Source organism: Cyprinus carpio, chromosome B8 (genome assembly GCF_018340385.1).
Source record: "Cyprinus carpio isolate SPL01 chromosome B8, ASM1834038v1, whole genome shotgun sequence".
Lineage (NCBI taxonomy): Eukaryota > Metazoa > Chordata > Actinopteri > Cypriniformes > Cyprinidae > Cyprinus > Cyprinus carpio.
The window spans coordinates 4,705,645-4,717,344 of record NC_056604.1 but is presented as its reverse complement, the minus strand read 5'-3'; the positions used below and the strand labels follow the sequence as shown (position 1 = coordinate 4,717,344).

Genomic DNA, 11,700 nt, shown 5'->3' with positions numbered 1-11,700 from the left:
ACTTTGGAATGTGTTTTGCAAATCCTTTGATTTAGATCGGAATTTCGGGTTTGTGAATCTTTTGATTTAGATTGTAATGTTGGAGCAGACTGCGAATCATTTCGCAAATTGAAAAATTTGTGATACATGCTCCAAAGTTCCGATCTGAAATGATGTTTTGTGTATCATTCTTCAGGCCGGGACTATGGAGCCTAGATCGGGAATCATTTGATTTAGATCGGACCTTCAGAGAGGGTTTTATGAATCTTTTGATTCCGATTAGAACTGCAGAGCGTGGATCGAGAATCATTTGTTTCAGATTGGGACAGTGCAGGTTCCAAATCATTTGATTTGGATTGGGAGTTTGGTGCGCATATTGTGAATCTTTTTTCTGATTTCATACTTTTTTATTAAACAGTGCAAAACATCAAACTATTAAGACAGTACAGATATAAGAACAAAACACAGAAAAAAAGTATACACAAATACAAATCCCTTAAGAAAAAACATAAGTGGTTTTACTATAGTTAAACTGAACCATGTTTTTTGTATAACCACAGTTTTACTACAAATACCATGGTTAAACTATGGTTAGAGTGTAGCAAAACCATGGTTAATTTGTTCAACAAGTTTTGGTGATCACAAATAATGCTAAATATAGAGTTTTCACTGTTTAAGAATTAACAGCACTTTGGTCAGTTTCCATACTTGTTTAGATTAACTTTCAATAAAGAAAAGAGATTTAGGGCCAGATTTTTGTTTATTTATGTGAGTCAGCCAAAAAAAAAAAAAAAAAAAAAAAAGAAATCAGCATCATATATCGGCTATTGGCTGCCCTGATTTCTAAATATCACATCATCCAGAAAAAAACCCATATCGGTCGACCTCTAGCTATTTGCATAATATGGTGCCAAGAAAACATCCCAACCCAGAAAACTCGCCCACAGCCTAAAGGCCCGTTCACACGATAACTATAAAGATAAAGATAAAGATATAGTTCTAAAAATCTTTTCAGTATTAAAGAACAGCAGAGTCCACACCACAACAATAACGATAAAGACAAAGAAAAATTATATAGTTGGAATCACTTTCAAAACGATTCTTTTTTTCCAGCTGATGAACGATAAAAAAAAATTCGTTATCGTTATCTTTATAGTTATCTTAATAGTTATCGTTCTTGGTGTGAACGGGCCTTAACACAAAGCCACAGGCATGTGGCCGCTCAACAGTGAATCCTGGTACCATAGTCTGTTGGTAATCTGCGTATCCACACTCAGTCGTCGACGTGATGCACCAGGAATCTTGATTCATGTGACCAGGTCACTTTCTTCCAATCATCCAAAAGAAAAAAAAAAAATCCTAATACAAAAATGAAAAGAATGTTTATTCAGAGTTTATTTTGACTTTCTTAATCTCAATACATTATTTTTGTTTATAGGTTTAATACAAAATATACTTCAAATTCTTTGAATAGTAAGGTCTTCTGAAAAATGCATTAATCTATAAGAGGTTTAGTAATTCACATTTGGTCATATTGAGTCAGGTGACATAAAATGTTACATATATGTACATGGTTAGAAGTTCAGCTGCATAAACAATGCCCCATTTGGACAGGTTGCATTATGTGTCTGTTAGCTACAGATGTCATGATTCTGGGATGTATAGGCAAAAGACATTACACTTGTTCATCTTAATGGATATACAGCATTTATATTATACTGTACATCAGGTCAGGTGTATTTGATGTTACATCACAGAACAGCAGCAGGTTGCGGGATAGTCATCAGCATTCACTTTAAACTCATTTCCATACACATAATAAACATAAGGCTTTCCTTTCCACATGTAGTTCACTTTGGTTATAGGAATGAGCTCGATCGTCTGCCTCTGAAACAGATTAAATTACAGAATGAAAGATTCAAGTTTCAGCATGATGGTTGTCTCTAGTTACAGACAGACTGGTAATGATATAGCAAAGGTTGTGCATTACATTGTTTTGTTTTAAAACATACAAATTGTAATTGGAAATCATGGATGATAATAATCAAGTGATAAAATGACAATATAAAAAGGCCTAGAAGCACACAAAGACGTAGTAGTAGCAGTACCTGTTGTAATATGAGGGAAGTCTGGGCGTATTTCACCTGATGGTCTCTTACTAAGCGCTCAGAAGCTTGTCCAACAGAAACATCTGGAAAGCCCCTCACTGGATAGACCTACAGTATACATACAACCATCTGATGAACTTACAAATTTCAATTTTCTTTTCCCTCTCACTATGTACTGTCTGTTATTACCATATATTGGGCATCTTTGAAGAGTTCCTTCCCTGAAACCTTCCCCAGATTTTCCACTCTCAGTCCACTCGAGTCTTGCGCTATGAATTCATCCTTCTCAGTGCTCCTGAAGTGGTCCAAAAGGTTGCAGAATTAGAGGGTTCAATTTGAAAGACTTCTGAATATCATAAAATAATGAATAATATTGACTTAATATCTGTTATTTCAAAGAAACTATAAATTGTGCTTTCTTGTGCAAACAATGACAATGTAAGTCATAACAGCACACCTCTCCTCAACAAGCTGCAGGATTCATGTCTGTAGCACAAACAGTGACTGAGGAGGTAATAGCCATGCCTTCCTTAGCAAACATAAATGTTTATCATGTAGATCATCATACCATTTAACAATGAGGTTGATGAAGACGAGCAGCTGTCTCTTTCCATGGCAGGTGTCACACTGGCGAGTTCCGCTGCCGCTACACGAACTACAGCTGAAAGACACCAGACAAACCAAAACTCAGAAAATACCAATCCACTGAAGCCCCCTGCAGGACACTATCAGAATTCAGAATAAAATAACATTTAAATAGAACAAAAATAAAATTAAAAAAATTATAAAATACAATAAAAAGTAAAATGTAATTTAAAAAAAAATAAAGTAAAATAAACACAAATCAAGTAAAATAAGTAATTTAGAATATATTTTTAAAAAAATATATTTTTTTTTTTGAGAGAGAGAAACCTATTTTAAAGAAACATCTCATTACTTTTCACGCCCGCGCCCATTGCAGTGCATGCAGCGGTCATCAGATTGACGGTAACCAGAACCATTACACACCCAACAGACTTTCTGCACATGGACAACAATAGAGGACAAACAGGTCATTTGTTAAGGTATTTTACGTCATATGATGAACTGAAAGAAAAAACCATTATGTGGCTTGTGTGCACATTTCCAATACAATTCAATTTGAATTCTTCCCCAGGCACCACACAAAGAGATACTTTTTCTCAATATAAGTGCCATATTTTCCTCTGTGAAAAAAACATTTAAGAAGAAAGAAATGCCCGGCATGCAGCTGGTTTGGTCTGTGTTAGTCAAAATTTACTTACGTTTCCAGCTCCAGCACAGGTGGTACAGGGGTTTCTTCCCATTCCCAGACAAACGTGACAGTTCTAGTGTAAAACAGAATATAATGCTCTAAAATGATCTGACTTATTGAACATAAACATTACTGGCATGTTTACCTGACCTATAGTCCAATTTTCAAATACTTTAAGTATTTTGAAAGCGCAGAGAGACTATTACATAAAATTCACAGTGCTTCTGTTGAGAGGGTGTTTTTTTGTGCGATTTGCGATCTCCATTTCTTTGCAGAATCATGGGTAATATAGTTCTTCAAGATGGATTCTGGATCTAACCATTATTGTTTGTTAAAATAAGTTTAATAAGCAGTAATACAGGCTAATGGCTTCAACAAAAACAAAGCATCAATTAACAAAATTATTAAAGCATTTGTCTTTTTTAAATTCAGTACTGTACTGAGAAAATAAATGGGGCTTTAGCTTCTGGAACTCGACTGTTGCATTCTATAATAGCTCTACAAACAAAACAATTAAAATTAAAGTTCTTGGGATCTTTTGGAAGATTAAAGGGGTGCTATTATGCTTTTTCAACTTTAGTTAGTCTGTAATGTTGCTGTTTGAGCATAAAAACGATCTGCAATGTTACAAAGCTCAAAGTCCAGTTCAAAAGGAGATATTTTAATTAACAGAAATCACTTTTCAAAAACTACAGCAAACGACTTGTTTGGACTACAACGCATATTTTCCGGGATTTGTGATATCACAAAGATCGACGAATGGGACGAGACCTGGTTGAGCTGCACTAGAGAAGGCAACGAGTGTTATAGCACTATTTCGGAGACCCGCTAGTGTTCCCAAGTCAGACAAACTTAGAGTGGTTACAATCATCCAGGTTTAAATCACGCTAACAAACTGATTTGATTTTGATGCAATATTTACACTGAAACTCACAGCAGGCAGCTATGATAAGGGGAATGACATTTCCTGACCAGGCGCCGAGTGCTGCCAGTCACAACACAGACTGGCGCAGCTAATCAATCATTTCGTATTTCAGAAGGCGGCCTTCATTTGATGCAGGAACTATTCCAACCATTCATGCCAGACTGTGGAGAGAGGTGTTGTAATAATGTAAAATACGTGGAAAATATATGTTTTTCGAATAACCTAATGTGAGAGCCTGTTCTAGTACATCCCCAAAACAAAATCAAGACCTTGTAAAAGAGCATAATAGGACCCCTTTAAATAAAATACCGCCAACACCTTTAGAAAGTGTTGGTTTCATGCAGAAATGCTGTGATATAGTAGCCACTTTTCCACCATCAGACCAAACCAGGCTGAAATGTTCCATTCCATGCCAATCCAGCCCAGCCGATATGGATATGGTTTAATTTTCCACTGTGCAGCTGATAAAAGAGCTCTAATACAAATGCATCAGTCGTTGCCTTGGATTATGCTAGTGTTTATATATGGTATAACCATGTTATGGAGAATGATTAGTACTTCCGAAAACAGTGCGCTTGGTCAGCTACAGAGAGAAACTAGTAGCCGGACAACGATCAAGTGACCAATTAGTCTTCTTACCGTTCTTAGAAGCATTCGATTCCCAACAATGGAAAAGTGGCTAAAGTGTGTCGAATGGGACCTGCTCTTTTAGTTTTTTTGTGGATTGTGTGGTTAAAGGTCAAACCTTGACGGAGGAAGTATAGGGCACTTTAATGGTCTGCTTGTGCTCTTGAAAGAAGGCTGGAGGTTGAGCTGCAATCTGCCACGGACCTGGAGCAGGCTGAACACCAGCGTCCACAGGCTGACCTGAAATGTTATGCTTTTATTGATTATGAGCCACATTAAACACAGCATAATTTCCCTTCCTGGCATTTGCATCATCATGGAAAATTTGAATACAGTGCAGGAAAACGAAATCAGATTTGTATGCATTTTTCAGAGATGTGGTCAAATGTAAATAAAAGCAAAAGACATCATTAAGGTAAACATGCCCTATCTGACTTCTGGGTACCTGTATAAGGCTTCTGACTCCATTCAGTAGATCTGGACTCCATGAACGTCTCCAAACGATACTGAGAACAGAAGAAAAGCAGACACATCAAAAGCAACATTTCACATCAGCTTCACTACAGTATGTAATGCTTCGAGACACATCATCAGTGATGTTTCCTGGGGTCATCGGGTCTTTCAAAAATCAGACACCCTCGTCCAGGCAACCCAGTTGGGATTGAGCAAGCCCAGACTTGTGTCCAGGTAGCACTACCCCACCCACGGTTCTCCTCTCCTGATCCACAGCCACCTTGAAGCAAACTCTGTTGACCCCTTTGTCTACTGGCCAGCATGTTGTAGACCCTGCACTGCAAACCCTCTACATCCAACCTGGGCTCTCGCTCTTTACTCGCCAGTCGTTTCTTCAGCACTCTTCTACCAGCTCTGTGTACTTAGATCTTTTCCTCTCTGGCCCCTACGATACGATCCGCCGAGGGGACGGAGAATTCTAAGAGATCATTTGCTTGGAGACTTCTGAGATCAGCACCATGTCTGGAGAAACTTCAACTGCCTCCCCAGGTTGACCTTCAGCTCCCAGTCCTGTGCAGATGTCAGCATGCCAGAGGAGGTCCTGGCAGATGTTGTTATCTTCTCCCCAGCCCTAACTAAAGCGAAGGTTGCAGTGGGTAATACTGCAGGAGTTGGTATCTACTATGGCCTTCAGAACTTTGTCATGACGTCAACGATAGCTGCTCTCAGGTCTCTTGGACAGCTGCTAAGGATGTGATCCAGGGTCCCTCTCTTCAGGCACAGAAGGCAAGCCTTCCCTCAGCAGAACAAATTGGACAGGCTTGTCATAGCCTGGATTAAGAATTTTATTCAGTGGGGCTCGGTTTTCTAGAGCTCAGCCCAAGTAACTTACTACTTGTTCCCACCTTGTCCAAGCTCACTGCTGCCACATTCAACCATCCTGCTGGCTCACACTTCCTCAAGCGAAGCTATGAGCTCATCCTGGAGCTATGAACTCCTGTCCTTCTTCCTTGGCTTGCTCTTGGCTAAAAGGGGCCAGATAATCCACTGCAGGACACCATGTTGGTAAATCCAGGCCCTAAAATGATCTCTTATACATTATATGTCTAAAAAACTCTGGTTGCTACTTTTCTACTCCACATACTGGAGAAGAAAATTATGGTAATTATGAAGATGATTTACTGTAGGTCTCACCCTGTAGGTATTAAAGGACTCCATACTGGTTATGACTCCCTCTTTGACAGGGTCAGAACTATAACAGCACTTGCTGGAGACGTACATTGCGAAAGAGTCACGTGCTTGGTCCTCTGAGATGGAGGGTATACTGTTATCAAAGAGAAAAATCAATACGTAAGTAACCTTTGCACGTCTAACAGTGTTCTGACAATTTTTATTACCACTGTGACACTTTTTTAGGTGCTTTACTAAGCTAACATACTGTAACCTATTCAGGTCATAGTGCAGACTAATGAGCTAAAGAGGTGAATCAGCAGAATACTTTTTAAATAAAGCTTTCAAACTTTCTGATGCCAAAACTCCCAAAATATGATGATCCCCTGGCAAGATGAATATAAAAGCATTTTTATTGTTACTGTACTTAAGTCAATGTCAAAGCTAATTATCAAAATTATTATTATTTTTTTTTTTCTTAATGCATTATTATTTAAAAAGAGAATTCAATTCAATTATAATTTATTTGTATAGTAAATGTTCTGTAGCAGTTTTTCAGTTTGACGTACGAATACACGATTTGGGGGGGTGGGGATTGAATTATGATTTAAAATGTTTTGGATTAAAAAAAAATTAAATCAATCCAGGTATGCTGTGTGTGCTTCTAGAGCTGTGCGATTTGGCCCCAATTTTGTGATTATATGTCAGTGTGACAATAAAAAAAAAAAAAATAATAACAATAATTATAAATAATTTAAATATATTAAATATTTTTATAAATGTTGTTTTGATTACAATTGCTAAAAAAAATTAAAAGAAAAATATTAAATATTATGACTTGAAGAAAATAAACATTCAGGTTTGTTTTGAGGAATCGTGCTGCCCTAGAAAACCCCAATTTGAAATGAAGAATGCCAGTCTTTGTATGATGATTGCATATCATAGGCATGTGTTTAAGATTCAGTGCATGCATTGTGTGATTTTTGTATAGAGAAAAAACTCTTACTGCCAGTTTGGAGAGCTGGGGGCTTGTTCCGGCATCGGTACAGATGGAGGTGGAGGTGGAAGATACCCACCTGTGAAATTAGAGACATACCAACAACAAAACTACTTGTTTATTCATGGATTTCTGTGCTCGGACATCGTAAGTTCTACTGGTGCATTCAAGGCCTTCTGGAAATTTCTTATCTACAAGCTGGAAAGTCATATTTACGACATCAGATGCGTTCAAATCATTTAGTCAGAGCAAGATGGCTATGAACCTTTTCTACACAAAATTCAACAAGGATTTTTAACTCTGCATTTACAAAATGATGAATAAAAAAATGTGCATTGGTGTGTTTGTGCTTTTTTGTTATATATTCCATGGTAATTGTACAATACTATATGGTATTTTGTACATGCAACTTGCACTAACATGCACTAACAATTCGGAAACTCAGGGCTTAAAGAAAAGTACCCCTCTTGTAAGTACAACTTTGTAGTGATGTTTATATGCTTTCAGCTTGTAAATATGATCTTTCTGAAACACTTTGAATGCACCATGCGAGCCTGAACACATTTTTTTCATACTGAAGTGTTTACTTTAGATTTTTTATGTTCGACATGACTTGCATGCTTCTTACCACCTCCGCCAGCTATTGTTCCTTCATATCCAGGGACTGTGTCGAACATGTTTGCAGGGGGTGCAGAAGGTCCATGGATGCTTGTCGCAGGCGCTGCTGCCATGGCTTAATGAGATTCAAACAAACTGTTTAGGTAAGTTTTCCACTAGTTGGGCTCCAAGAAAGACATAGTATCCATGTAAAAAATTCTGTTTCAAATATCACAAAAATGTCACTATACATTCAAAGTCTTTTATATATTTATTGCACAGCTTCTGAAATATTGATTGTGATAATGAATGGTCAGTCATAGTTAGGGATGCACCGATCATGATTTTTCATGGCCGATTCCGATACTGATTTTTTACAAGCAAACTGGCCATTTCCGATACCGATTTCTTTAAGCAACAAACAAGAAAGGAGGAAAATATACATAAACAAGATGTTTATTTGGTATTTAATAGGCCAAACTGGCTTTTGGCTATTGAAAACAATAACCGTAACCATCTGAAATTAACAGCAGTGACTGCACAGTAAGTAGCCTACATTCAATACAAACATAGATGGTACAGACATCAGCATTTAGCTTTTGTTTTTGAATTGGGTTGAAACTACATAGAACTGGCCTTAAATGAAAAGATTAACTGTAACCATGTGAAATAACTGTATAGTTCTTCAATCCAAACAACACAATCAACACACATTCAAGAAGATGTTTCTTAATCAGCATTCAGTATTTGTTTTAGTTTTTAAATTTGGTTTTAAATAAAAAAAAGGTCTTTACCAGTGAGACTAAATAAAAGTATGCTATATAAATTAATTATTCCAAAATGTTAAAATCATGTTGGTTTGGTAATGATTCACATCTGTATTTTTTTACTTGAGCCAATGAAAAATAAATAACTATTGGGTTAAGTTAAAAAAATATATAGATGTGAATCATTACCCTAAAAAAATTTAATTGGATGAATGAAACTTTTTTTTTTTTCAGTGTGCTACAGCAGGTGAATTTTAAATCAAATTAAGTCGATGTAATTTTAAGGTAAAATAAAAATAATCATCCTATACAGAACTGATGTTTACAAAAAAAAAAAAAACGCATTTCAGTTTTGTCCGTTTCGTTTCTCATCCAACACGCGAGAAGTTGAGCTGAACATCCCTTCACTATCTCCACTTGTGTAGGGCGCGGACAGGTACAGTACGCTCGCGCAGCTTCAGCGAGCGCAGGAAAGGGGCTCTTATTCGTGCGCCAGTACACCAGTGGCTGTTCACTTCCTGCTATCTCTGCCTCAGACATGTAGCTCTGCACTTCCAGTGCTGAACGGCTGCCCGCGTCCTGTGTCCACAGATTTCGAAATACTGCCACACAAATAACATGATAGCGAATGATTACAATGCAGTCTATGCACGCGGGCGCATTTCCGGGAAAATCGGCCGAAAAAAAGACCAAAAACCGGCCGATTGCCGATCGCGTATTTTAAGCAAAAACCGTCCGGTTCCGATTTATGGCCGGTCAACCGGTGCATCCCTAGTCATAGTGTTAAAATACTTTTGTGAAAAATCCATACAGCCTATAAATAGCCAGTTATTATAAGTCCTCAGCTGCTTAACCAAATAAGCTATTAAAAATGTTATTCGCCAAGCATTAGTTAGAGACTTACATTTTAGATACTGAACAACTGATTCTTGTTGTTGGTGGTGTTGGTAAGACTCCTAAAGTCATTAGTGAGCAGTGCGCTAATGCCTATGGTGTATTTTTGGTTTAGGAATGTATAGTAGCCTACAGCAGTGGTTCCCAATCCTGGTCCCGGAGAACAACTGATTCCCCCCAAACACTACACACTTTTGAGCAGTGCGCTAATGCCTATGGTGTATTTTTGGTTTAGGAATGTTTAGTGGGATACAGCAGTGGTTCACAATTTTTGTTACTGTAGTTATCTGAATAATACATTTTTTTTGTTGCTGAGTCTTCACTAATGAGCTGATGAGTTGAATCAGGTGTGTTTGAATAGGGAGACATCTAAAATGTGCAGCCTTGGGGGTGTAATCGGAGAGATGCTGCTATTGAATGGCGCTGAATGGACGATTGGGTGGAGTTGTTTCTACAATAAAACCGTGGTAACTTTAAATAAGTAACTTTTTTTTTTTGTAAATTTATTCAGAGAATTCTGATTTACAGTTGCAGTTCTGGTATGATCCCACTAATCTGAATTATAAACACTACTATGCTTTTCTGGACATTTACCGCAGTACCCTACTGTATATTTCGGAGTACCATATTTTTGTAAATACTGTATAGTAACGTTTTTGTACACAAGTACTTAATACTATACGAATTCTAATAGGCCATTAATGATATTAATACGCCATTCTTACTATGCACAAAGCGATACATTTACGTAAAAAACAAAAAGTGGAAATCTGAGACTGTGTAAATTTTGTGTAAATTTCTTAACTGGTTCTTGTATTGTGTTGGTAGTGGTTAATGGTGCCGTAGTTAGCTCCATAGTCACTTCAGAGGAGGTTTAATAAAGTCAGGTTGAGCATTTTTGGCAACACAAACAATGTAAATATCGATTATTAAGATATATTTTTTAAATCTTACCTCACAATCGGTCTCTCCATTTTGCAAACGCGGTCAAAGTAAAAGTAGCCCAAGTTCCCGAAATGTTCAACAGCTTCCTCATGCAATCATCATGTGATTGTGTTTCGTTATTTCCCTCATAAATGCGAAGGTCAACAATAGGCCATTGCTCAGTCTACACAGGCGTTCATTGTATATAAAAATTAATAAACCTCGTTATATTCGAAGTCGTAGCGCACGTCAAGGAGTAAAGTGCAGTTTCAGTTTAGTTCAGTATGTTTGTGTGGGTTTCATACGGAACCGCAGCTAGAGTGACGTGTTGATTACAAAAATATTTGAACTATGAGGAAAACCTGTTTGCGTTCTCCAGAGAAACTATGCAAAACTCGCAAATCTTGAGCGAACGCAACACTTTTCTGGGGAACGCAAAAAGCCCTTGGGGCTCCGTGGTTTCATACTGACGTTGGTGAAAATGAGGAGTCAGAAAGTGAAACCGACTGTGTTTACTCTAGCTGTGTGGTGGTACTCTCTAAATACTAACCGGGGCTAGTTGTCACACCTTTTACACTTGTTTATTCATCAGACGCGTTCACCCAAGCGACACCAGATGCGTTATTTACGTATTTATTTAGAAAATGATTTTCGGTATTCAGAAATTAATGTTTATCCTTGAATAGAAATGAAGGTAAACAGGAGGACGTTTTGGATATTTTTGCATTCTTTGGATTATTTCTCAGTATGGCATAGGTCACAATGTGAACCTGTTTATCAGCTTTTGCCTACATTTAAACAATACATTTATTATGAAACAATAAATCATGAATTAGCAAAAATGGAAAAAGGTAACAATAACAATAAGGTCCCATTAGTTAATACATTAAGTAATGAGCAATACCTTTGTTATGTTATATAGCTACAGTATTTGACATTTGATTTGTGCATTGACCCAGAACAAAATGTTATGCTAATGAAAATTG

General features: G+C 37.3%; 1 protein-coding gene across 3 annotated transcripts; it reads right to left on the bottom strand.

Annotated features, from left to right (window-relative positions):
• Positions 1–1,097: 1,097 nt before the first annotated feature.
• On the bottom strand, positions 1,098–9,949 carry LOC109076918 (protein SSUH2 homolog). Of its 3 annotated transcripts, XM_042729307.1 has the most exons (13): positions 9,801–9,949; positions 8,161–8,265; positions 7,542–7,611; positions 6,560–6,689; positions 5,358–5,418; positions 5,031–5,152; positions 3,371–3,433; positions 3,025–3,107; positions 2,656–2,748; positions 2,277–2,382; positions 2,088–2,195; positions 1,704–1,866; positions 1,098–1,338 (listed from the first exon to the last, which is right to left on the bottom strand). In XM_042729307.1, the coding sequence occupies exons 2-12, from the start codon at positions 8,261–8,263 to the stop codon at positions 1,726–1,728; spliced, it is 1,080 nt and encodes a 359-aa protein (XP_042585241.1). In that variant the 5' UTR covers positions 8,264–8,265; positions 9,801–9,949; the 3' UTR covers positions 1,098–1,338; positions 1,704–1,725. The 3 variants fall into 3 exon arrangements, with proteins under 3 accessions (XP_042585241.1, XP_042585240.1, XP_042585242.1); XM_042729306.1 differs by lacking the exon at positions 1,098–1,338 and having other exon boundaries at positions 1,343–1,866; XM_042729308.1 differs by lacking the exon at positions 1,098–1,338 and having other exon boundaries at positions 1,343–1,866; positions 8,164–8,265.
• Between the last annotated feature and the right edge of the window lie 1,751 nt (positions 9,950–11,700).